Source organism: Mustela putorius, unplaced genomic scaffold (assembly GCF_011764305.1).
Source record: "Mustela putorius furo isolate JIRA1106 unplaced genomic scaffold, ASM1176430v1.1 tig00000873_pilon_pilon_pilon, whole genome shotgun sequence".
NCBI lineage: Eukaryota > Metazoa > Chordata > Mammalia > Carnivora > Mustelidae > Mustela > Mustela putorius.
The window spans coordinates 268,935-295,483 of NW_025421504.1; the positions used below are offsets into that span (position 1 = coordinate 268,935).

At 56.7% G+C, this 26,549-nt stretch overlaps 1 protein-coding gene across 2 annotated transcripts in view; it reads right to left on the reverse strand.

Moving 5' to 3' along the window:
• TBCD (tubulin folding cofactor D) overlaps window positions 1–26,549 on the reverse strand; it is a 155,034-nt gene that overhangs the window by 47,618 nt on the left and 80,867 nt on the right. For both annotated transcript variants that reach the window (XM_045085596.1, XM_045085595.1), the window contains exons 14-17: window positions 20,844–21,000; window positions 10,169–10,226; window positions 4,212–4,241; window positions 2,041–2,126 (exon numbers count right to left, since the gene is read on the reverse strand). In XM_045085596.1, the coding sequence (XP_044941531.1) occupies window positions 2,041–2,126; window positions 4,212–4,241; window positions 10,169–10,226; window positions 20,844–21,000 (331 nt within the window). The remainder of the gene's footprint in view (window positions 1–2,040; window positions 2,127–4,211; window positions 4,242–10,168; window positions 10,227–20,843; window positions 21,001–26,549) is intronic.

Here is a 26,549-nt window from a genome sequence, read left to right on the forward strand (position 1 = left end):
AAACTTCCAGAAGCAAGACACCCACAACAGGAAGTGCCAACCACCACTGGTTGTGTCCTGACAGAAACGCCCTGAGTCCACATGCTGACATCAAAGGGGCCTGAGCGGCCACCAGCCAGTGAATGGGGGACAGGGCAGGGGACAGCAGAACTCAGGAACACAGTGAAGCCAGGACACAAAAGCCAATGCACCACGTGACTCTGTTCGCATCAGTTCCAGAGACAGTGGACCCCGGGCCCAGGACACAGGTCAGGGCTGCCAGGGCCCGGGACTCAGGGTCTCTCTGGAGTGAGGGGCACGCCCCACGCTGACCACAGTGGTGGCCACCCATTGGCCCAAACCCACATTCCCAGTGGGTGAATCTTCCCACACGGAGAATGTAAGGCGTAAAACAGGCGTACAAAAATAAACAGGACTGCTCTAGAGGGTCGGTCTCAGGAACACACAGGGCACTGAAGGGACAAAACACAGACGAAAGAAAACCTTTGCAGACTGTTGATCTGAAGAACGGCTCATATTCGGAATACACTAAGAACTCTCGAGTTCTCAGCAAGAAGAGAACTAACCTGATAAACAGGTAAAAGATGCATCAAAGGAGCCCATGAATGACGCTCAAAGCCATCGGTCGTCAGGAAAATGCAGACTCCGCAGCTGCTCCTGCACAGTCACTAGCACGGCTACAACTAGGAAGATGGGCCCCAGCGAGGGGTGGCTGCCGGCCGCACGTGACACTGGGCCACCATCCTGGAAACATGCTTGGCAGCATCTTAAGAAGCTAGGGTCCCAGCTGCCCCACCCCTAGGCACTCCAGGAGCAAAAGCACCGTTCCCTCCCCCCCCCCCCCCCCACGCCCGCTCCACGGTCCAGGCTGACGGCAGGACCCTGCGTGTCTACCCTGTCTTGGCTGGCGCGGAGAGCCCCCCAGGGGCGCACAGATCCCACTGCCACAACCGCCGGACTCGTGCTCACTGGCCAGCTCCCGCGCGCACTGAGGGCACCACATGCACCATTAAAGACCACGACCTTCACCCACCGTGTCTCTGAAGAGCACATGACTGATCCCATGCAAGTATCAGACCAGCTTAGAAACCTCAGTGACAAGAAAAAACCACCAAAGCAAAAAACTGGTTAATTTACGCAGGAAGCTCAGGGGAAAGTGGAAAATTCTCCACATTAAAATATATGTTCAAATATTAACAACAACAAAAAAAAAAAGCAGGAAAGAACTGATAAGACACAGAAAGCCACTAGATATTGAGAAAAGATAGAAATGATGCTAAAAATAACATGTTTAGTCTAAGACTCTGAAAAAGAGGCCAAATGTTATGTTTTTCTTTAAAAAATCTGTGCCTGCTGGTCATGGAGCAAAGTAACTTGCGCAGGTCAGCACAGGTGCTAGAGGGTCTGTCCGAGGACGGAGAAGGGCTAACGTGTGCTCCCGGCGACACAGCACGGAGATGGCAGGTCTGTCCCGGGCGGGGGCTGCACGTGGAGCTGAGAGCAAGGTGCCCCCGCACACCGGTCACGCAGGTGCAAGTGTGACCCGGGTCCCGCAGCGCTGGTGGCAATGCCACGTATCCGCCCCCGCCCCTTCTTCTCCGATACCTCTGCTGACTCGCACCACACCAACAAGCCGGAGACCCCTTCAACCCAAGAGGCAGCAACTGTCCCTTCTCGGCGGGTGGGTGCGGCCGCCCCGCTGCAGGAAGCTGGCGGGCTGGGAGGAGGGGTAACCAGAGACGGCACTCACCTCCTGTCATCGCGCCTGACACTGCCGGCACCCGTCGGGAAGCAGGCAGATCCCGCGCCCTCCCCAGGCCTCCCCGGCTTGCCACAGGCCCTCGGCACTGGTTTGCATCTTCTAGAATTTGATGGAAACAGAATCCCGCACGAGGCACCCGGTCTAACCGGCAGGAAGCACAAATTCCGGTCATGTAACATCTACTCCTAGCAGACTTTCCAGGGGCAAGAAGAAAACGCGATTTTTCTGACCTGCGCATCCCAGGGACTATCACATTCTGTGACAAATCAACAACTTACCTTATAACCAGGAAACAGTTAGCTCTGTTGCCAACAGCAAAGTAGTCTGCTGCAGTCAAAATGTCGATGCCGTGAGGGAAAGTGCCCTGGTCACAGAATCAAGAGGGAGAAGAGGACAAATGACAGGAGTTGAGGGGAGGCATTTCCAGAAGGTCAGCGGCCACGCCCCCCACCCCCACCTACGACACAGACACGCTGGGGCCAGCGGCAGACAGTCACACACTGCCCATCTCGGGCTGGACGCTGAGCAGGGAGGACAAGGACCACTCAAAGTTACTTCACGATTACTTCAAACAACTCTAACATCTTCAATTTTAAAATGCCCGAGACACCTTCCTTACACCCACGCCATAGAAACAAACCGAATCCGGTTTCCACGGCAGGGCGCGCCGGATGCAGCGTGCGTCCCAGACCCCACACGTCCCGCACACGGAAGGTCTGCGTCAACCTTGTGAGCCGTCTGCAGCACCGCCTGCGCACTCCAAGTTGTGGGTCACATTCTGGGTGTTCTCGCAAACCCAAAAACATCCCTAATGACCTCACCCCACGTCAGGGAGCTTAGAGGACTTCCCCCGAGTGTGTCCCTGTCTGCTTTGGCTAGTTCACACCCTTGTTCTCCAACATTCCCACCAAACCGAGGACACTGCATGTGCAGGGCTGGAAGGCTCCCTGGGCCCACACGAAACGCCTCTTCCTCCAAAGTCTGTGTCTCTTTAACAGCCGCATGGCCCCCCGCACACTGTGCTGTGTGTACACTCATTCCGCAGGAAACATCCAGCAGGGGAGGTGGAGTGAGGGGACACCCCCCAAAACACCAGCTCCCGGCTGATCCCCTAAACCAAGACCATGGCTAATGGCCTCCCCTCTCCACTAACCCGAGTGTCCCCTCCAAATGGGACATGGTGACGGCCAGGAACCAAGAGCACCCCTGTTCCAGACCACCTTGTGTCTGGAACGTGGGACATGCCGCGTTCTCCTGGGCTCTGGCTTTGGGACGCCCAGAGCGCCCCTCAGTTCAGCTTCCAGCAGGTTCCTGGATCTCAGCAGCCCACTCACCCACCCTCGATGCTTTCAAGTCCCTTCCCTGTCCAGCCCCTTCCTTCTCCCAAGCAGCACGGACTTCTGGAACCCTCCACACTTGCGGCCCTGACACACTAAGCTTATCCCCTTCGGAGGTCGGCTGTCTCTTCCTAGGGAGCCACTGTCTTCCATGTTCCCAGAGCCTCAGGTAGACGTGGACTAAAGTGACACCCAAGGACACTGGTCTCAGCCACTTTCAAGCCAGGGAAGGAGAGACCCTGAGTGGGGGAGGGGTGCTGGAGCAGAATGAACCACAGGCAGCATGGGCCCTGCAGCCAGCGGCGGAAGCAAGACTGCACTGCCTCCCTGGGCTGATTCTGGGATAGCTTCCCACCAGGAACCAAAGGTCGCCTTCCCTGTGGAAGTAGAACTGTCAGCCCTCAACCTGGCCTCTGGCAGCCCAGGAGAAATGCAGATATACATACTCCTCTTCAGCCCAGACCCTCCTCCTGGGGCGCTGCCCAGAGCTCGGCTCAGTGGCCCCTCAGCATAACCTGCCTCTGGTCCATTCTTCGCCAGGCCAGCCACACATCCCAGTGTGGCCACTGGCACACAGCACGTGAATGACTTGGTGATAAGGGCCACACCACCCAGCCCAGGATGACTGGTCATGAGAGGCTGAGGACCAGAGGGCACAACGGTGCGGGTGAACACAGAGAGAGACCACAGGGTCAGTGGCTTCCAGATGCTGGCTCCTACCACACGCAGGTTGGGCAGTGGTCACTGATGTCTCCGCCCCGAGAAGTGGGGCTCCTCCACCCAAATCCCTCCCACACCCACAGGCAACTGCTAAAATCAGGTGGCAACGCGTCAGGCACTGATCTCTGACGCCTGTGTGTGTGTGCGAAGCTACTTACACACTGGGGTCCATAGGACACAATGCTGTTTAAAACGTGTGTCAGCTCTCCCCTGGACAGCATCCTGAGTGGGTCTGTGACCAGACGTCACTGAGTTAAATATTAGCTTATTCTAGGTAAATTCTTTACCCTCATCTAACAATGCAAGGAGATACCAACTTTGTAGCTTTCAGTATTTCTCCTGCTAAAACTTCAGGAAGTTTTAGGAATGAAGACTTCAAGAAGTAGCCATACCTGTCTCCCCACATTCTCCTGGAAAGCAGCCTACGGAGAAGAAGAACAAACAGCAGGTGAGTTAGGCTTGCGCTTTGCTAAACGTCGAGAGAGAAATTCAAAACAAATGCCGTGCAGCACAAATGACCCATGGCTTTATTTTTTTTTTAAATGAAAGTCCTCATTGTTGGCTGATCAGAGCCTCAAGGGTAGCTGTCATTCTGCCTCTAGGTCCTGGTGCTTTCCTAAGCCACAATTCAGTTTATAGAATCAGACACATCCTAAAAAGTGTCCTTTACATGCAGATGCCGCGCTTCTCACCAAAGCCTAATTCGGCCCTAGAGAGAAGCATGAGAACAGAGTCAAATCCATCCGTTAAGTCAATCCAACACGAGGCCCTCCTCCAGGGAACTCTGTGACAGCAGCTCGCAATGGCGAACATAAATGGCCCACCTCCTCCCGCTGCCTGCCCAGGAGCCGCCAGGGACAAGCCCTGAGCCTCCAACACAGGCCCAGAGCTCAAAACAGTTACTTCAACAGAATGAAGTGTCTTTAGGTGCTTTCCTTAAAGTGCTTGCTCACGTCCCCGGCACTTCCCTCCTGCACCCCGCCTGCTCTGCCGAGATGTGACAGCCGGCCATCTGACGGTGACAACAGTGGGGCCTGTGCACGACCAGCAACGCCCCCTCCCACCTGCCCCTCAACCGCAGCCCCCGGCCCCACCCTCCCCAACGCAGCAGGGCTCAGAGTTCCCTGACAGCGCAGGACATCGAGCACAGCAGCACAGGCCACAACCTCACGGCCACGTGGTCAGCGTGTGACCGGCCCCAAGTTAGGGCAGCCCTGGGAGGGTGTCCTGCCCACAGATGCAGCCCCTCCCCCCAGAGAGGAGCCTCTGGGGGCAGTTCACCGTGTACCTACAGGGCGCGGAGAGGGAGCACACGCGGGCGTGCAGAAAGGATGCTGAGAAGCCAAAGCGCAGAGCCCCAAGTCTGCCCCCAGGCACACCGCTGGCGGGGCCCCCCAGAAAGTCAGAACCAGGGTGCTCTCCAGGCACAAGTAGATGGGCGTTTCACCCATGGACCCCCCGGGGCTTTCCAACTGGGAAGAGGGAGACTCGATTTTCACTACATACCATTCTGAACCTTTTGCAGTAAATTTAGTAAACAAAATAAGAAACCAACCTAAGAGGCAATGGAAGTATGATAGAATGCCAATTTGTGTAACAAGCAAAATTTAGGAACACATTGGCCATTCTGATGTCATCAAAAAGGTCAAATATAACCCAAGATTGATGTGGAAAACACAGGCTGACACAGGAAAAGCAAACTTGAGGAAGAGGGGGAGGGACGGCCGTCCCCAGCACAGCGGCTGGCCGCACGGGGACACAGAGAAGGCACAGCAGAAGAGCGGAGAACGCCTCTGGGACCGAGCGCCAGGCCAGGAATTGAGAATGGACACGGAAAACACGACCCACAGAAGAAAACACTTACAGACTGGTCACGTCAAACCTTCAAACTCCTGATCTGTGAAACTCCTGGTGAGGAGGACAGAAGCCACAGCCTGGGAGCAGGGCCCGGGAGCCACACACCAAGGAGGCAGCACCTCGCATTGGGGCAGAACCCACTCCACACTCAGCGGCGCACACAACGGCCAACAAGCAAACCCGCAGGAGGCCCGAAGAGCCGTCTCCCCAAACGGGAGGCCAGGGCAGGAGCAGGGAGTGTCGCCGTCGGGGGAAGGCAACTCACAAGCACAGTGAGAGGTCGTACACGCCCGCCGGGACCACGTGAGGAACACAGAACGCGGGCGAGGCTGCGGGCAGATGGGCCCCCAGACAGGCTGCCAGTGGAAGGTGAAACGGCACAGCCCTTCCGAACACAGGCCGAACAGGCACCCGTGACTGACCCCCCACGGCACTAACGCGAACTCAAATGTTCACAGCAGCTTCCCTCTCTACAACAGTGCAACCAGACACGACCCCGAGCTCCGACAACACGCCGCCAGTTCCAGCGGCCGCGGCTCTGCCAGCCACCAGGGGCGGACCAGCGAAGGGCAGGAGGGAGCGGTCGGCCCGGCCAGAGCCCCCAGGGCCCGGACAGACCAGCGAGGAACACGCCAGTCCTCAGGCTCACACCCCGTATGACCCCATCCAGGCAACATCAGAACAGTCAGAAGGTGGTAACACGGCGGTTTAGACGCCAAACATCCTTTAGCGGAATGTGCTCTTAAGGAGGCAGTGGAACTGCGGATCAGGCTGGGCTCCCAGGCTCCCTCCCCGTCCGCGCCCAGGCCCCCCATGAGGAAGCGTGGGGCCGCCCATCTGCACCACCCCTCCCTTCCTGGCTGGGGACAAGCTGTCTCAAAATGTTGACACACTTGCAGGCCAGGTGGGTACCTTCCGACGCGAAAGCACAGAGCCCCGAACAGCTCCGAGAGTGCTCGCAGATTCACAGATGCGCTGACCCGAACCAACCCGTCAGGCTACCTTCCGCCACCCCACCCAGACCCCCACAGGGTTGCAGTGAAGACTGAACACAGCGCTCCTCGAGCCCCCGCGGGGCCTGGCAAACTCACGTGCCCTCCGTCACCCCCACGGACCTGGAGGCGCATGCTGTGGTGCAGGCGGGAAGTGGTGGCAGGTGAACCCCAGGACAGAGCGGAAGGTCAGGAGGGTCTGGAGGGTTTCCACGCAGACCACTCTGCACCCACGGCCTCACGGGGACCCTGTGGTCCCTGGGTGGGCAGGTTGATCTTGTCCTTGGGCTGGCCCACGGGCCCAGGCCCTCCTTACCGCGGCAGGGAGTGAGCCGGCGCAGAGGGTGTCGGGGGTGAGCACAAACGGGAGCCTGCAGCTGCAGAGGCGGCCCCTCAGGAGACAGCACCCCGAGTTACCGTCGACTCGAGCCTCGGGTTTTCAAGTGAGCTTTAAATAAACGCCTCCTCTGCCCTCACTTCTAGCTCTGCAGCCGGGAGGCACACGGGTGTGTGCAGGTGACCCGCCACACAGAGAATCTTCTGCTAATTCTGAATTATTTGAATTCCAACTTGAAAAACAAACAAAATGGTTTCTGGCTTTTTCATGCCTTCCTCGGGGTCTATAAAGGTATTGGCGCTTTGATTTTACTACTGTGTCCCATTAAAATGCTCGACTTCATAAACAAAAAAGAAAATGTAAAAGCTACTTTTTAAGTCCAGATTTGACAAAAAGCCGTCCCTGTATTTAGAAGTGGGATGATCTCGGACCGCGGTGAGTGTCAGGGCAGAAACGTGAAGGCCTCTCAAGGATTCACGGGGCTTCCTCCTGGGGCTCCAGATGAGAAAACCGCATGAACACAGAAGGGACTAGCTTTGCAGGCAACCTTTCTCAAGACAAAATTCTGAAGGGGCCGAGGCCAGGCACCTCTTGTATCAGACCTGTTTTTGGGCAGAGAGAGTAGGTGGGCAGGCAGGCCCGGCCAGGGCCAGGGGGACTCTCCAGCTCCAACACGAGGGAGACCCACACACCGCCTGCAGCACACCAAGCCACGCTGGTCCCTGGGTCCACCGCTGCCCACTCATGAACCAGCATCTGCGGAGCACCCGCCACGGGTCAACAGAAGTGCCAACCGCACTCATGGCGACATGGGCGGACAGAGCTCCCCGCCGTGTCCAGCCGGTGCATCTGACAACTCAGATGGACAGAGACGCTCTTCACTAGGAAAAACAGGTAAGCGGACAAACTGAATTAATAACGAAATACTTCCAAAGAAACAAGACACAAAAAACAGCCCCAGAGGAGTTCACGTGATTTCCACCAAACATTTAAAGCAGAAACAAAGAAGGGGCGCCTGGGGGCTCCGTCAGTGAAGCATCTGCCTTCGGCTCGGGCTATGATTGCCCTGCACTGGGCTCCAGGCTCGGCAGGGAGCCTGCTTCTCCCTGCCCCACTCCTGCTTCTGTTCCCTCTCCCGCTGTGTCTCTGTCAAATAAATAAATAAAATCTTTTTTAAAAAATAAAATTTTATTTATTCATTTGAGAGAGAGAACATGAGCAGTAGAGGGAGGGGCAGAGGCAGAGGGAGAAGCAGGCTCCCCGCTGAGCAGAGAGCCCGATGCGGGACTCGATCCCAGGACCCCAGGATCATGATCTGAGCCAAAGGCAGACGCTTAACGCACTGAGCCCCCCAGGCGTCCCATGGCAAGCTTTTAAAACATTTTCAACAAAATTCAAGAGGAAGATCTTGTATTCCCAACTCCTTCCATGGGGCCAGATTAGCCTAATTCCAAAGCCAGACAAAACCATCCCAACAGACAGAGACTGTCCAATATCCCTTACGACACAGACTCAATACTCTCAACAAAACTTTGGCAAACCAAATCCAGCAACATATGAAAAGGCATTACACCATGACAAACGGGATTCATCCTGGGACGTAAGGTTGGCTTAATACCTGCAGAATCAATTAACAGGACACAACACGTGAACAGAGTAAGTTCAAAACCACATGACCATCTCACAATCAAACTTCCACTCGTGATTTTTAAAAACAAAAGTAAAAACCCTCACAACAAACTAGCAGCACTTCCTCAACCTGCTAAAGCATATTTACAAAACCCCAACAGCAAATATCACACATGACAGCGAAAGCTGGCCTATTCCGAGATGGACAGCAAGACGGGGTGTGCTTTGTCCCCATCCCGGCACAGCACAGTACCTGCAGCTCCTCCTACCAGCACACTTAGGCAACAAAAAGAAATTAAAGGCATCAAGACCGGAAAGGAAAGAGTAAACTTTTCTCTCACAGATGACAAGATCCTGTATGCAGAGCTGCAAGGGGCATACGCACCCCAGACCTGACACACGAGCTCACGCACACCAGTAAGAGGGAGGTGAGGCCCTGCCGCTTCCCATGCCTTCCTCCACCAGAGCCAGCCATGGGAGCAGGCCCCCTGGCCATCCCTGCCTCAGAACCACCAGCCCCACAGGCACCCCAAGAAAAGACCCGGGAACTGGGCCCACGTCCCACAGCCCACGTGTGGTGCCAAGTGCCCTGGAAAGCATGCCCTTGAGAACAGAAGCCCTGGCCTGGGCAAGCTGTGGCCGAGTACCGTTTGGCTTGGCTTCCTCACTGTGGGAAAGAAACAGCTGGCATTTCTGTAGGGAACCGAGCGCAACGGTCACCCCAGCTACCAGGCTCTGCTGCTGAAGGGACTCTTGGCCCCGGCTTCTGGTCCCGCAGCACCTACACCAGCCCATGCTGAGCCTGATCTAAGTGACGGACCACCAGCAGGACAGCTCTGTGTGAAGCCAGGACACAGCCATGGACATCACCCGCAAGTATCCCAGGGACCAGGCCCAGCAGCCGTCATCTCCACCAGCATCCACAGGAACCCCTCAGCCAAGCTCGGGGCCGCAGCCCAGCCCTGTGGGAGGGGCAGTGGGATGCTCGTGCAGATTCCTGCCCAGGGTCCTCCAGAAGTGGCTGCGGAGCCTGCTGATAGCCCTCGGCACACAGAATCCGCCCAAGATGTGACCAGGCTCTGGCGGGGCCACGCACTGGTGTCCAACACGGCCAGTGAGGCTCCAGGCCCCATGCGGCCACGGGACGCTGAAATGACCTCTCTTGGCAACAACCCCTCCTGAGGCTCAAAGCCGCCTGCTCTGCTGTCACACGCAGGTCACATGCCCAGAACTCACTTTCTTCTCCTTCCCCAGGGCACAGGCTACCCTAAGCCATGTCCGCTCACGAGGCACGATGCTCGCGATGGCTACATTTCATGGCATGCTGGGGATGGGGCATGTCACCCTGACCCCGGTTCCCCGGAAGACCACTCCCTCCCCCGAAAGCGGAAGGACACCCGAGCCAGCGCTCTGCCGACGGGCTCCCCTGGCACCTCGCACGGGCAGCGTGGGCAGCGGTGGCCTGTTCAGTGGAGCAGGGGCACGGCTCAGGGCGCACCCGCAGCACGGAGAGAAAGAACAGAACGAGACTCACGGACGCCGCTCTCCTGCAGTTTATGTTCCGGTCAAACACCGCGGCGACCACCAGGGCACTGTGAAGAAGAGGAAAGCGGTTAAAAGGAAACTCGTGGAAGAACACACGCCCTGTCGCAGGACGTGGGAGCCTCTCCCATCTGCTCAGTGCGAGCTGTGCGCAGCGAGCCCCCGGCGCCACGGGGGCTGACCCTGCGCCACCGACGGCCACGGGAGGCACACGCACCCGGGTGCCAGGGACGTCCAGGGCAGAAGAGCTGCCATCACAGCGGCCTAGGAAGTGGAAGTAAGTGGAATGTGCTCAGCCTTCTCGGGGAGGCGGGGGAGGGGGTGGGGGCGGACAGAGGGTGATACTGGCAGTGCCTGGCGGGAGGGAAGCCACCAGGCAGGGCTGACATGGACACAAACATGGACGTGGACACCCGGGCCCAGGCAAGAGCTCCAAGAGATGAACAGGGAGCGCAAAGGGACGTGCACAGGCAGCCAGTGGAGCCCCGAGGCCCTGCCCCTTCGCAGAAACCCAACCGAGTGCAAAACACAGTTACAGGTCTCACAAATCCTCCAGATGGCCACGCCCCGACCCCCAAGACCACCACAACCGTGCGCAGAGCTCAAAAAATTCCTCAGACTTCATGTAAACCTCTCTTAATTATCACTGATACGGCAGAAAGCACTCATTTGACTTTGTGTGGCTTTAGTAACAGAAAACAAAGGATTTGGGGCAAGACTGAAGACAGTGCTGGCTCCAAGGATGACTGGAGAACTTGCACCTCCAATCAGCCCAGAGAAAAGGCTTTTGAAAAGGGGTATTTCAGGGCGCCTGGGCGGCTCAGTGGGTTAAGCCGCTGCCTTCGGCTCAGGTCATGACTCAGGGTCCTGGGATCGAGCCCTGCATCGGGCTCTCTGCTCCGCGGGGAGCCTGCTTCCCTTTCTCTCTGCCTGCCTCTCTGCCTACTCGTGATCTCTGTCTGTCAAATAAATAAATAAAATCTTTAAAAATAAAATATCCTTTAAAAAAAAAAGAAAAGGGGTATTTCAGACCCACGAAGGCCACCGCGAAGCAACATCTCCGTGCGCCCGGAGAGCTGAGGGCCCGACACAAGCCGCTCCTCTTCCTGCATCTCAGTCCTCTTCCTCCTCCAAACCTGGGACAGCCCATGGACATAACCACATTTCCCAGCTCTCCCAGCCTGGACAAGGACCTCTTGAACCACCCCCCAGTCCCTCCGGCTGCACGTCCGTCGATACCGACTGGAAGCAGCTCAATTGCCGGCACGGACGGTCAGGAGCTGACCCCGGAGCCTGCGGACACGTGGCATTAGCTGCCAAGGGCAGTTCGGGCTGCAGGTGCCAGTCAGGGAGGCTACGCTGACAGACCCCGCGCAGTCATAAAGGCCCTGGGACTGGAAGCAGGAGGCAGAGGGGACCCAGGAGACCCAGGAGGACGTGGCCCAAAGCCGCCACCTGTGAAGATGGAGGAATGCCCAGAAGCCAAGGGACGGCGCAGCCTCTAGAAGCTGGAAGAGGGGCGGATTGTCCCCGGAGCCTCCAGAGGGAATCCGCCCTGCTGGAACCTTGGTTCCAGCCCACCCGGACCCGCGTCAGACCAGTTACTGCACACCCACACTGCAGAGTCTTCCTGCGTAGTAAGAGTGAATGAAGCACCAACTCACGAGGAAGCCCGGGGAAAGCGACGGGCATTTGCTAAACAGGAAGTCCGCACACTCTGTATGTCCGTACAGGAGACATTCTACAAACAGCAAAACTAGAGGGTCCAAAGCCAGTGTGGTGACGGCCAGGGGACAGGGTGGCTGACTGCCAAGGGCAGAGTGGGGGGACGCAGGAAAGACAGAACTACCATTCGGGACCATCCTTGTGGTGCCCGAATCTGAACCGGTCAAAACCCAAAGAACGTACAGCAGGAGAACCTCACTGCAGCAAATGCCAAGAGCCATCGTAACGTGGGGGACCCCAGCAGCCACGGGAAGGCACCTGTGACACAGAGAAGCACCACACCAAGGGCCAGCATGTGTGACCTTTGGCATGGCAGGTGGGCTAGCAGCTCTGGGGCCACCACACACGGACAACTGGACACACAGCCAAGGACGAGAGCCAGCAGGACGGAGGGACGGAAGAGAGAGCTAGCACAGCGGGGTGCTGGCCTGGCGTCACACGGTCCGCACGGACACAGGGACTCTGGCTGGAGGCACCCTTGGTTGGCGTCCCTGTACGGGAGAATGAGCAGGATCTGGGTCTCAGATCTCAACATAAACTTCTGGAAGCCGCTGACCTCAGGGCTGAGCCAAGGGAACAAAAGATAAGCCTGGGGAATCCTGCCCCGCTAGGAAGCAAGGAAGTCCCAGTCCCTGTGAGAGGACCCAGCAGCCCACATGAAGCCACACCCAACGGCCGAAGGTAGAGCCGTCTGGGCCACACCACCAGCAAGTGTTCCATGACAGGACCGACAGGCCCGAGGGTGAGGGAGGCCCGCGTCAGTCCACCCGCGCCCACCGACGATGCAGCAGGTAGAAAGCGAGAGCACAGGCCTTCTGCAGAGAGAACAGCCAGAGCAGCCGCTGCTGGCACCCGCCGCAGGCAACACCCACCGACCCGGTGGGCAGCACGGGCAGGACATGGTCTGCAGGTCCCCGGGAACGTGCGTCACGCACAAAGGAAGACAATCCCAGTAGCTTGACAGACCCCACCTCAACCAGGGGACAAGGGTGGGCCCTGGCCATGACGCCACCAATAGCCCGCCACCGCCCTCGGCTACAGCTGAGGGGCTACTCGACTGGCACTTCGCACTGTAAGTGCACGTGGTGAGAACGCGAACGGAGCCCGCGAAGGGCCCACGGGAGCCTTTCCCACTTCTTACAACTCTCCTTGAAGTCTCGAGTCGGTTCAAAATTAAAATTCTGAAAACAACTAAACAATCTGAAGATTGCAGTGTCTTGGGTCCTTCCACGGGTAAAGCTGAAAGTAAATTTAGCAAAACTCTCTCAGCAGAGCGTACTCCCTTTCTCCTCTAAATGTCTGACCACAGCCTACAGCCGAAACGAGATTTAAACAATACTGGGCTTAAAAGTAAAGAAAAGTCACTTTCAACTTCAGCATCATGCTGGCTTTTGTTAATAAAATCTCAGAAACCGGGGCGCCTGGGTGGCTCAGCGGGTTGGGGCCTCTGCCTTCGGCCCAGGTCATGGTCCCAGGACCCTGGAATCGAGCCCCGCATCGGGCTCTCTGCTCAGTGCAGAGCCTGCTTCTCTCTCTCTCTCTCTGCCTGCCTCTCTGCCTGCTTGTGATCTCTATCAAATAAATAAATAAGATATTTAAAAAAAAAAAAATCTCAGAAATCATTAAACTGATGGAGATGAGTCGTTGTGCTCTCTCGGTAACTGAAACGTACATAACTGCTGTTCTTAACAAAAGAATGTGTGGTTATCCTACTACAGTCCCAAAATTAACGGAAGTTTCAGTACCACATTCATGTTCCACAAGAGCTCTTTATCAAAATCCATAAGATCATATGTATTCTAGGAAAAGGTATTCACAAGATTTTCTGCTTCAACATCTGATGCAAGAAAAACGTAGACTATAACTTCACTAACTCTGGGTCTAGCCAATACTACCAAAACTTCACTTTTTATGTTGAATTTTTTTTAATTTCCTATCAATCTATTTGTCCTAAATTATGATCTTCCAATTATGGAACACTGATCAAAGAGAGGAATGTGAAACCACCCTGTAGGCCAGCCAGAACCCCTTCAAGGTTACTGCCGCCGGATGCGTCCACTTCAACAGTTCCGGCCCCGCCCACCCGTGTGCGGACACGCTGGCCCCACTCAGGCCAGGCTGAGTCTACTTCCAACCAAGCTCTTGTTGGTGCAGTCAAGGCCCTAAGACAGCTCACAGGTTTCGCTTCGTGCCCAGCCCGCCAAGCGGTGAGTGCCCTCCCGAGGCCAGCCCGGCGTAGAGGGACCCTGCTCTGAGGAGCCAGTGGGGGCAGGAGCCCCGAGGAGACAGCTTAGCGTCAAGCCTTCAAGTTCGTGCTGCGGCGGAGCCCAGGTAGTAACGGGTGACTCTGGAAGGTGGCTTCTAGTTTTGCCGTGTAGGTTAACTACTCCCCTTCCTTCCAGACAGCCCCTAAACCACCGCAGGCAGCCACGGGGAGGGGTGGGGTCCCCGCCATAGCTGAGGGCCCCTTGCAGAACGCGCACTCACACTGGCCTGTGCTCAGCCTCACATGGGTCAGAAGGACCCAGAGCCTCTAGCGAGGAGGGCAGCTGTGGCGAGGCCCAGAGCACACTGTGCCGCTCCTACACTCATGGGCCGCAGGACGACAACTCGTCGAGACCAAGCATCACAGGAGCCCCGGAAGGTTCCATATCTAAGTAACTGAGCAGAAACGGTGTGTGGCACACAGTGCCCAGCTCTGGGCATGAGAGCCCCTGCGTCCTGCCAGTGAGCACACATGACGGTGTGGAAGGGGGGAGGAAGCCGCTGTCCCGCACAGCCGGGCCCCGAGGGCCGTGTCGGCGGCAGCCTGGATTCGACTGTGCGTGGCCTCACCTTCAGTCAGGTTGCCTTCTGCGCTCACAAGTAAATGCCCGAAGGCGGTCCCTGCTTCACCAATATTCTCCCGGACTTGACGAAGTGAAGCAGGAAAGACACAGCAGTGCCCCTCAAAACCCAGCTTTTAGCCAAACACAGACTCTGAGGTTAGCTCAAGACTTCAACTGTGCGGGGAGCTGTGTAACCAGCTTCTGGTACTGGGCTGATTAAAATTGTAAACTGCTCTAATTTCACACTTTCAGAACCAAACTGGCTCGTCAAGAAACACCAGCACGTTTCCAACAAATGCGGGTCTAATCGTACCGAGCAAACATAATTACGGAAGCTCCCACGGGCCTGAGGTCCCCTCTCCTCCGCCAGACGGGGCCGAGTGCGTGAGTCACCAGCCCTCCTTCCACACTCGGAAAGGGGACACGAAGAGTGGCCACAGGCCAGCCGCGCGCGCTGCCGGCCGGGCCTCAGTCGGGCTGGAACGCGTCTCCTGCGCCTTCACCTGTTTGCTCTCGCCGGAGGAGCTCAGACGATACTTCACCATGATTTCTCAACACAGAGAAATGGTCCGTGTCGAACAGAAAAGGACTTTTCTTTCTCATCTGTGCCAGGGGAAAGCTGCACGCCTCTACCTGTCCTAAGCTCCAGGCACCTGGTTTTCAACGGGCACAGCAAAGAGCAGATCTCACCCCAAACTCAGTCTGTTAGACTGTAGAATGCTCTATAGCCAAAAAATAAATAAAAGGCAAAATCCGCTGCTTTTTCCCTAAGTAACACTCTTCTTGTCGTTCTGAAGCAAAGGAACGTTACAGATAAACACCAGACTGACAATTTACTACCCATCCACGCTGTCTGAAAGTGCAAATCACATCATTTTTTTGAGTAAAACGCAGGCCCTGCCCATGACTCATCTCCCTTTCCTCGGCCCTCAGCGGCGAAGCTCACACCAGTTCACAAGGCGGTGAGACACCAGATGCGCAGGAGGCACTCGTGTCAGTGCCCCGTGGAGGCCAAGGGAGTTCACCGGCGGACAGGGGGGCCAGGGGCGCACTCTGGTCACCAACCACCATTAAACTTTTCTTGAAGAACAAAAGGGTTATCTTCCCTCTGGAAGTCTGCCATTAAGAAACGCTGAGTGAGAACAAGACGTAGCTTTGAGCAATGCTTGCCATTTCCTGATTTTTCAGGACAATCTTGCCCTCGAGGAAGAGATCTGGGACTCTCGATCCCCGGGCCCAGCCCACGCTGCCCGCTGCTGGCTGGGCCGGCTCCGCAGGCTGACTGGAGTGGGCGCTGCCGCTGGCGCTGATGTCAACAGGGGCCTGGCTTACAAAAGAGTTTCAGGTGAGGAAATCACTAGAAGGTGACAACCAACGCACATGCTGGCAATGGCCGCTCCTTTTTCTTTTTCTTCTTGTAAATTAGCTTTTGATGAGAAGCAGTTTATGGATAACTCACCACCACTTGGGACCACTTTAGCTTTGTGTTTCACTCCTCCTAAGCAGCAAGTGGCTCTTCAGGAAGGCCTACTGACTTTTCCACAGTTTGGTCTCTTAACCTGTGTATAACGCTAAAGTAATACGGGTTTTTTTAAACTGACCATTTCAAACCATGATTCAATCAACCTAAAAACCGCCTTTCTGGTATTTTTAAGTCAGAGGGTCAGCACAAATGCACCAGGAGCGAAAGAATGTGCACATTCCTTCGGGAGGTGAGCCTGTCTCACGGCCGTCCGAGGAGGTGAGGGCCACAGACCCAGCCTCTCCCTGGGCACCTGCCCTGAGCCCAGGCCCTTTCCCACTGTGACTACCACCCTGGTTTCTTTCATTAGGCATTTCTACTTCACTTCCACAATTATATTCTGATCTCGGCTGTCTATTTTTGCAGGACCCACTGGAGAGTTTGGGAAAGTACAATTACAGATATCATGGTTTTATCATGAGCCAGGATTAATGGGTTTAAAAGCTGACAATTAAAATGTGGTCACTTATTACAAACCGAGGGAGGCAGGTCTCGAAGGCCACACCCCAACCGATACTCCTGGGGCAGGGAGGCGCGCGCAGGCAGCGTCCGCCAGGCTCCCCAGCACCATGACTCACCTCTGAGCCCGCCCTCCCGCCCCCAGATGCCCGCAGTCCAGATGGACGGGAAGAGATGGAGCACAGGTTCCCTCAGAACCTGCCAAACTGGCCCGAAAGCCTGCTGGGCACAGCTCCAAAGGGCACTGGCTCATCCAATCCTGGGATGGGCGCAGGGAGAGGGGACAAGAGGTGCCTTTCTAACAGAAACTCCCGGGTAAGTTGGAGAGATCAGGAAGGTGACAAACCAGGAGTCTCCAGTACCCCTGCTAGCTGCTGTCTAGTCTGCTAGCCTCCATGTGTGTGATCGAGCAACTCCTCGGGCCTGCCCGAGAGAGAGAGAACCCAACCTCCCTGAGACAGAAGGACGTGCTAGAACCCAGGGAGTTTCCGAGGACAGACACTGGCCTCTGCCACAGTCCCTGATCTCTGGTCCTTCACGCTCAGTGACTCGCTCAAAACGAGTCCCAGCTCAGGGGCGCCTGGGTGGCTCAGTGGGTTAAAGCCTCTGCCTTTGGCTCGGGTCATGGTCTCAGGGTCCTGGGATCGAGCCCCGCCATCGGGCTCTCTGCTCAGCGGGGAGCCTGCTTCCCCCTCTCTCTCTGTCTGCCTCTCTGCCTGCTTGTGATCTCTGTCTGTCAGATAAATAAAATTTAAAAAAATAAATAAAAATGAGTCCCCACTCAGAAAGGTCAGTGTTCTTAACACCCACTTCACGTCCTCCCGACATGTCCCAGACAGAAGCCCTGCTTCCCAGACACACAGTGGGGCCCTACAAAACCCTTACCTACGACCGCCAAAGAAGGGGCTCAGCTCCACCCTCTCTGCAACGAGCAGTCCACAAAGGCACGCTCGCTCCAACACAGGCAGAATGACCGGAGCGGTCACTGGTCCCTTCAAAGCCCTCCCACCCAGTGTCACTTACCAGGAAGTGAGTCGAGAGACCGGGACCCTCTCATGCTGCAGAGCCAGCTCACTGAGCCCCACGCCTGTTTTTCCTTTTCTGAATAAGGGATCGTGACCCTGGAACTGAGCTTACCGGTGCCCCTCTACCCCTCAGCACCCAGAGGCTTTGTGGAGGAAGCACACTCTGGAGAAAGGAGCTCATGGTGACTGTATAGGCCACCGGCTGGCCCACATGTCCTGGGACCTGTGACATACTCATGCCTGGGACCCCTCAGAGTCAGGCTGACCCCCAACTTCTACACCCATGCTAAGGCCAGGCTTAACATCTTTCCATTCACCGACATTTTGCTTTATAACATCAGAGACTGGGAACAACGGTGAGCTCTGACATTGCAGAACACAGCTTTGCCTGTGGTGAGAAGAGCCTCTTTTCCAAAACCTGGAGCCCTGGCCAAGAGCCCTGGGCCCACACATGACTGGAGACATTAGAGTTGGGACCCTGTGGTGCCATAAGAAGCTTCCCCCCAAGTACAGAACAGCGTGTGTGATGGTCACTCGGCCTTCTGGACGTGCAGGGCTCCTCTCCAGGTGAGCGAAGCCTCACTCTGGTCCCGTGGCCTCTGGCAACCATTTAGCCCTGGGCCCTATTTCCTCCCATCGGGCGGGACTGAGGAGGGTCCCCGGAGAAAGCAGGGACACAGATTCCTGTGAAGCTTATAGCTCCCAGGCAAATGTAAAACTCAAAAACAAGTGTGTTGGGGCTGTTTGCGCTCTGAAAGGGGAACAACCACGTCAGGGGCCAGGTCCCCCTGAAGCAGCGTGTGTTTGCCACAGAGCACGCCGTCAGGACCTCGCAGCAGAGGCCAGCTGCGCACTCACGCAGAGCCGGGCCCGGGTGTCTGCCTCCGGCACAGGCCCAGCCCGGCGCCTGCCTGCTGCGAGACTCCGGGCAGCCGTCCCGAACACCATCACTTGTTCAGCCTCCGTGGGGTGGGAAGACCACGGCCCCTACCACGCCTCACAGCACGAGACAGGACCAACCTCAACAAGTTTGCTCTGTGACCGCATCAACAGTAAGTACGTTTTTCGCTTTCACACTCTAGCTACAGAAGAACTTCCACAAAGTGGAGGGGCAGGACAAGCAAGCAGCAGGAAGGGCCTTCCCTCAAGCCAGTTCACGGTGCAGAGGAGAACAAGTGTGGCAGGTGGCCAGCTGGGACACAGCGTGGGCAGGACCCAGGAGCCAGGAGAGGCTCCCCCGGCAGCCTGGCCCTCGCTGCTCCCTGAGGATCACCAGCAGCCGCGGCGATGGCCCGTGAGGGACACAGGTGCACGCAGTCTCCCTCTGCCCCCCGGGCGCCCTGGCCTCAGGTTCTGCAGGACAGCACCTCCGTAGACCAGCCCCCGTGCCCCGCCCTGCACTTCCCCAGGTGGACCCGGCTGGGAGGCGCTGGGCCTCTTTATGACTTCCTCGGAAGCGCTTTATCTCCCTGACCCGGTCGGAATCCTCAGGCTCCTCTGGAGGCTTCACTTCGTTGTTGGAGTCAAGACTGCTCAATAGAGGCCCCAGCTGCACAGCACAGGCGGCAAACAGCCCTGAGGCCCCGCGCCCAGCCCTCAGATCCTGGAAGCACGGGACACCAGTGAGAACGGAGTGGTGCTCCAGTCCCCTGTCCCTCTGCACGCCCAAGGGACAGCTGCAGGACCCGAGATGCTGGCCGCTCGCCGGGCAGGCCGGCCACTCCCGCAGGCGCCAGGGACACCGGAGCTAGAGGGCCGCGCTCCCAGGTGTTAAGGCCTGCAGGGTCTCACGCACAAACCTCGGCCTCCTCAAGAGCTGCGGGAGGGCACGTCCACGGCCCGAGCACCATTTCGAACTCCGGCTCCCAGTAAAAGTGGCAGGTAAGGGCGCCTGGGTGGCTCAGTGGGTTAAGCCGCTGCCTTCGGCTCGGGTCATGGTCTCAGGGTCCTGGGATCGAGTCCCACATCGGGCTCTCTGCTCAGCAGGGGGCCTGCTTCCCTTCCTCTCTCTCTCTGATCTCTTCCCTTCCTCTCTCCTACTGTGATCTCTCTCTGTCAAATAAATAAATAAAATCTTAAAAAAGAAAAAAAAAGTGGCAGGCAAGCATTTCGCCTGCGACTAACACAGGCTGCCGCTCAGTGCCCCTCCCCCGGCTACTTAAACCACAAGAAGCGGAGACCTGACATCCTTCTACTCAAAGAAACTTATTTCAGTCCAAAGACAGAAAAACAAATCAGAGTACAAACATTAACTTAAAAACCCACTCTACTGGGAACACATCTGTTTTGTACTTTTCCAAGCGAAAAAGCATCCGATCCTAAAACTGGAGCATGATGTCACAGGACCCGAGCCACCTTCAGGAGGCTCAGCTGGGCACGCACAGCGGGAGGCCGAAGGCCGAGGAGCCCAGGCGTGCCACGGTCCACACAGGGTTCTGGCGAGGTCACGCGTCTGCCGCTGTCACTTCTCTCCCCAGAGAACCAGAGGAAATACATCGCCCCTACCTCACAAACCTGCTCTCCCGAGAGCTGATTTTCATTTCAAAGGCACAGACAGTGAAGCTCGTCAACACATGTTGCCTTAAGTGAATCTCAGGGGCAAGTCCATAAAACTTGAAAATGAAGGCTGGACAAAACGCGGCCCCTCAACAAAAGCAGCTTCTTCCCGCCCTCCCGAGCCTTCCCTAGGAACTCCATCTGAAGTTCCAGAACTTCTCCCGACAGAACACACACTCTCAGCACAGCTCACCTGACCGAGTTCGAACCCCACAGGTTCTTCTGTTCGAGCACAGAAGAACCTGTGCTTCTTCCATGCCACCTACAACACAGACCCCCTTTCTCTAAGGACCCGCTAGCCACAGGCCAAAGCCTCCAGAACGTTCCTCCTCAGCACGTGTGGTTCGAACTGCTCACCCGTGAGAAAGGCACTCCACTCATGAGCTGCTTCTTTTCTACAGATCACCCTTAAAATTCTATCATTAGCTCATTAATACCTATTTCTTCTGGGAAAGGTACCACACTGGCTGCTTCCCGTGCTGTCAGGAGGCTACGATCCCAGGGACAACCCAGGGGCACACCTGACCCCGCCACGGCTCTGACGGACGTTACCTGGAAATGGCAGCCACGAAGGGCTGCAGCTCCTGGGGCTCATAGGCACGTGCAAAGGCCCAGCACACGTAGCAGGCGGCGTCTCTAACATTGGTGCCCACGCTGCAGGAACCCCGCTTCTCCTCATAGGTCAGCGCCTTCAGGATCACAGGGACAACTGCACAGGAGACAAAGACCGTGAGTACAGGCCAGCATCACACCTGCTGCCTCCGCAGCCCCAGGGGCAGGTACTGTCCACCCCAAAGCCAGCTGGTCAGAAAGCAAGTGTCTGGAAGGAAAAGAGAAGTTTGCCAGCTCAAATCAGGTGGAAACATCTTTTAAAAGCTGCCCACAAGGGCACCTGGGTGGCTCAGTGGGTTAAGACCCTGCCTTCGGCTCAGGTCATGATCTCAGGGTCCTGGGATCTAGTCCCACATCGGGCTCTGCTCAGCGGGGAGCCTGCTTCCCCCTCTCTCTCTGCTGCCTCTCTGCCTACTTGTAATCTCTGTCAAATACACAAATAAAATCTTTCAAAAAAAAAAAAGGTCTCTTAAAATTATTATAATAGGAAAATATGATAAAAAAAGAAAACCTAAGAAAAAATTTTAATTTGCAATTCAAAGAGAGAATATTAATTTTTTTTTAGAAGTCACACTCAATGGGACTTTCTGAAAGCCCATGCTCTAAGTCCCAATTTGCTGATCCGAACCCAACAACAATGCGGCATAAAGCCCACTGACAGCTCACTCTGGTGTCTGGAGAGCTTCAGAAGTAGAAACCAGTGAGGACCTGTTCTCAGAGGAGATGCTCCCAGGCACTGGGCACAAGGGCATGACCATCTCCAGCAACATGTGGCCTGTAACACTCTGGGTCGGACAGTGGAAGGGCAGAGGACACGGCCACACCGCCAGGGGCGAGCAGCTGCGTAAAGTGGGGGGAGCATGTCGTTCTAGCAGCGCACACGGCCACAGCCTCCTGTGCTCCAGCAGCTTCCCACCCCGGGCCGGGTCCTCACTGCAGATGAGCACCACACACCTGTCCCATCAAGGAGGACAGGACAGCGACAGGGATCGACCCCTGACGGGAGAAAGAACGAAGCTAAACGCCAGCACACCGTGTGACCAAGAGGCAGCCCAAGAGGGGACCGGCCTCAGCCCCTTGTGCGCGTGTATGCCAGGCCTGCCCCGGAGTCCGGCGCCACCACAAGCGCCTCACGGTACACCTCACGCTGTCCTGCCTGTTCGACAAGAAGACCAGCGAGGTTACACGCACACAGTCGGAGAAGACATTCCAGGTGGGGGTTTACACAAAACGAAGCAGCGATCTCCCGAGCAGCTACCCTCCCAGAAACCATCTTCTGAGAAAACGTACCAGAAAGAGCCTTGAGCAAAAAAATCAAAAGAAACAACAGTAAGACGATGAATATCAAACACAAATTTCCCCTCTGCCTTTCTGCATCTAAGGGTGTTCGGTTCTACATAAATAACAACAAAAAGTAGTGTCGATTCTGACACTTGTTATATACATATGGTGATCCCTTTTACTTTATTATAAATAGCTAACATGAATTTACTTACATTACATGAGCATACTCCAGAATAAGTTATTAACAAACAGCTCAAAAACACAGTGTTAGCAACACTGTGTAAGCTGTAAAGTGACGGCGTAGACCCATCTCAGCCAGGGTCGACAAAGGGACCAACCAGGGGCACCAGTACTAGCAGCACGGGGCACCGGGGCACCACATCGAGCACGCCAAGACCCCAAACCTGGAGCCCACCCCCTTGCTGAGTTCTCGTTTCCTCAACAGAGAGGCAGCAGGGCAGCCCCTGTGGGACGTGCCCCTCCAGTGCCACAAGGGCTGAAACTGGGCCTGTCTCCCCCACGTGTCCCACCTCAGCCAGAAGCCACACACACCATCTTCTGGGGCACAGGTCAGGGCGTGGCCAGTATCCCAGAGCCGCCGCTCCTCACTTCCCCGTGACACTGAGGCCCCCTCCCCGTAGCCGCTGCGCCTCTAGCGGGGACCTCCCCAACTACCCTCCGCGTTCTTGGCCAGACCCTCTGTCACTGCAGTACCACTACCCGCACTCGGCGCCGCTCTAACGACTCCCTTGAGAGGAGAGAGCCTGCCCAGGCGGCTCCCTGGGCTCCCTCTCGAGAGGTCCCAGCGTCCCCACGCCTTGCATCTCGTTAGGCCACACGGGAGCACAGCTTCTTCCCGCTACAAAGGCCCTGGAGCCTTCTCCAAGCCAGGCAGACCTCGCTAAGCAGGCTCTGCCCCCACCAGTCGGCACACCGGGAAGGAGCTCAATGTTCTGCAAGAACACCTGTCGGTGGGGCACCTGGGTGGCTCAGTGGGTTAAAGCCTCTGCTTTTGGCTCAGGTCATGGTCCCAGGGTCCTGGGATCGAGCCCCACATCGGGCTCTCTGCTCAGCAGGGAGCCTGCTTCCTCCTCTCTCTGCCTGCCTCTCTGCCTACTTGTGATCTGTCAAATAAATAAATAAATAATCTTTAAAAAAAAAAAAAGAAAAAAAGAACACCTATCGGTCTTCGTGAATGGCTAACGAACATTATAATCAAGGCTCCTAGAGCATGTACAAGGACCAAAGCAAACGAGAGGGCACCATCCCAGCTGCTGTGACGTAGTTAAACCGAATCAGTGATTTTTAAACTATTATATTAACTTGAACTAAACCAACTCTATAATGAATGCTTCCAATGGGCCTTCAGTGGTTCTACCCGGGGAAATTCCAGGTCACCTGGAACTACTCCTAGTGTTCTAGTGTTGTTCACATCCACTTTCCTCGCTAATAGGACAGCCTATTCGCAGTCCAATGGCTGTGAAAACTAACAGGCTGTGGCACCTTCGGGAGGAAAGCATCATGTAAACGCACTACCACTGCCATGCCAGGGCCCCTAAGACCGTCACTGCAGCTTGGCCACCCAGACAGCTCGGGGTAAAACTGCTCAGCAATTCTATAGCCCGAGGGGAACCTGGATGCTAACTGCTGAGTCCCAATTTATCGGTCCAATGGACAAAATCAATTTCAAGACAGACAACTAGGAGTGACGTGGCCAGTGCCACAGATGTCGACTTCAGGCAGGCGTCACACCTGCTGTCACATCAGGATGGCTTGGTGCCCCCCGCAAGAAGCCCACCTCCACCTGGATACAGCCCCCAGCTCAGGTCAGCTCGACCTTGAGGTCACTCCCATCACACCCCCCGAGCCTGACCCCAGATCAGGGAGCCCAGTGGTGTGTTCCCAAGGGAGCGTGGAATGGCTTTCCAAAGCGTCACTTTACTGGCCAGTGAGGTCTGTCAGTCATGACGAAAAGGACACAAATGGCCGGACTGGACTCCACTAATGGACCTCCACCACGACTCGCACACAGACCACGTCACAGTCTGACCAGCACTGCTGGGCAAATCGCCAGCCTAGTTAGTGGAGGAACTTGGTCCATCTGGCCCACTCTGTCCCCAGGAGCGAGAAAAGGTTAGCCCCTGAGCGCTGGTACTCAGACTCAGCTCTCCAGTACAGGGACAGCAGACCAGTGGGGAACGCAGGCCACAGTGACCCCCACCCACCACAGACACACCCTGACTTTGTGCCCAGAACCCACACGTGCCCATGTGCCACAGGTAACTGGACTCCTCTGTCCTCCTGCAGAAACTGGTCAGAGACACAGAGGCCCACACTGCAGGGCCCACCAGCAACACCCGCCCGCGTGGATGTCTGGCCAAGCTCCACCCAAGCGCTGGACGCAGAGCTCTTCAAAGTCACGAATCTGTCACTCTGCTCAGAAGCCTCCGATGACCCCTCCCTGACACCTGCGACAGACATCAGCGGCGGAGCCTCCAGGGCAGTGGAAGACATGGCCGCCAGCAAGCGACAGGGGCCTCGCGACGGGACAGGCTCCCACAGAAGACAGCAGGGACGTTCCCCTCGGGCTCTGACGTGCGGAAAGTGAAAGAGCCAGCTCAGAGGAGCACACGGGAGACGGTGGATTTCCTCAACAAGCAACTGGAAACTTGGGCCTGTCAGGTCCGATCCATCCCACGGTGGCCCCAGGAGCAGCGACCTCAGGGAGCAGGGGCTGGCGGGGCCGTTTGCGGCCACCAGACTCTGAGCACCCTCCAGCCGCCTCTGTGTAAAGAGACAGACCAGCCTCGGCGGCCACGCAGGGCACCCAGAGAAGCTCCCACAGACGCTGGGGCGGGGGGGGCCGTCCATGGAGCAGAAACAGTCACTGCTCCAAACTTTCAGGAGAAGTCATGATCAGAAAAAGTTCAAAATCTAACCACTCTTTCCAGATTCAACAGGTTTAAAATAAGGAAACTCTTCAACAGCTTTGAACAAAAACCCTTCTCATGGTTCCAGTTACACACGCAAATGCATGTCAAATATATAAGATTCCCAGAGGGCTTCCTTTTGGCAACCCGGAGACCTGCGATGTCATTTAAATACCCTTCTCTCCAGACAGCATGTCATTTGTCTAACGCCAACCGCCTAAGGACAAAGCAGCCTCCAGGTGAGAGAAATGACTTAACCCCGAGAGTGCCACAGCCCGCTGCAGGGCCGGCACGCTGTGCACCCAGGGGGCCCGAGGGGCCTTCCTCGCAGCGGCAGAAAGCATCCACCCGTGAAAGAAATCGTCACAGCCTGCAGAGACGCTGCGTCTTCTGGTAAGTCACGGATCGCACCGATTGAGGACGCAAACCCCTCACTGGAGGGCTCGCGGCATGGAGCCGTGTCTCCGGGAGGCACGGGCCACACGGCCCCGTCGCACGCCGGGGCTGCACGTGGCGCCTCCCACAGACCCAGAGAGCAGGGCCCTCCCGGGCGCAGGCGTCACCACAGACTTCCACCTCAGCCACCGGGACAAACAGCCGTCATACCTCCCTCAGAAATGCAGTCCAACTTGCTCAGAAGAAAAGCCAGTGCTGAAGGTGCTGGGGGCAAGAGGAAATGATGAACAGAGTGTCTAGTGCCCCAGACAGGTCCCACAGGACATTTCTGGAAAACTGCCCCAAAGGCCCCTAGCTGGGCTGCAGGCGGCAGCGGCCACTCCACACAGAGGGGACGTGCAGGCTTGCGTGCCGGCCTCGCCTTGGCCAGGGAGGGACCCCAGCCCACCACCACGGGAAGAGCTGCCGGGGCTCAGTGCCCGGCCCATGCGCCGCTGGCTCTCCGCTCCCCTGCCCCAGGGGGAGCCCCCACGGAGCCCGCTCCCCTGCCACAGGCAAGTCCCAGGGCCGTGTGGGCCCGCGAACCTTCCCACAGCTTCCCTGTGGGCAAGCCCCCGTCCACCGTCGCCCTCGGTGCGCGCTGGCCGCCGAGGTGCATCTGTCGTGAGGCCGCACACAGACTCTCCCGCAGCGGGCACCATGGGAAGCACGATCCAGGCTGGACGGACTCCACCACCCTCACGATGCACGCGAGCCGCGCGCCGCAGGACGGAAGGAACGCGCTGTTTCCGGACGGGAGCCCGCAGTCTTACCTGGGCCAGAACTTCTCGAACAAGAGCATCGCCAAGCAAAACTGCAGCGAGGCCCAGCAGCATCTACTCCTCCACAGGGCGCGTCCTCTACCCCGGCCGCGGACGGCAGCTCCACAGAGCCTGAGCCCACCTGAGCCCAGGGTCGAACCGGGCTTCCCCTGAGGACAACGGAGCAGGTCCGGGAAAACCACTCGCTACATCAGACAGCTAGAGACGCCGATTCA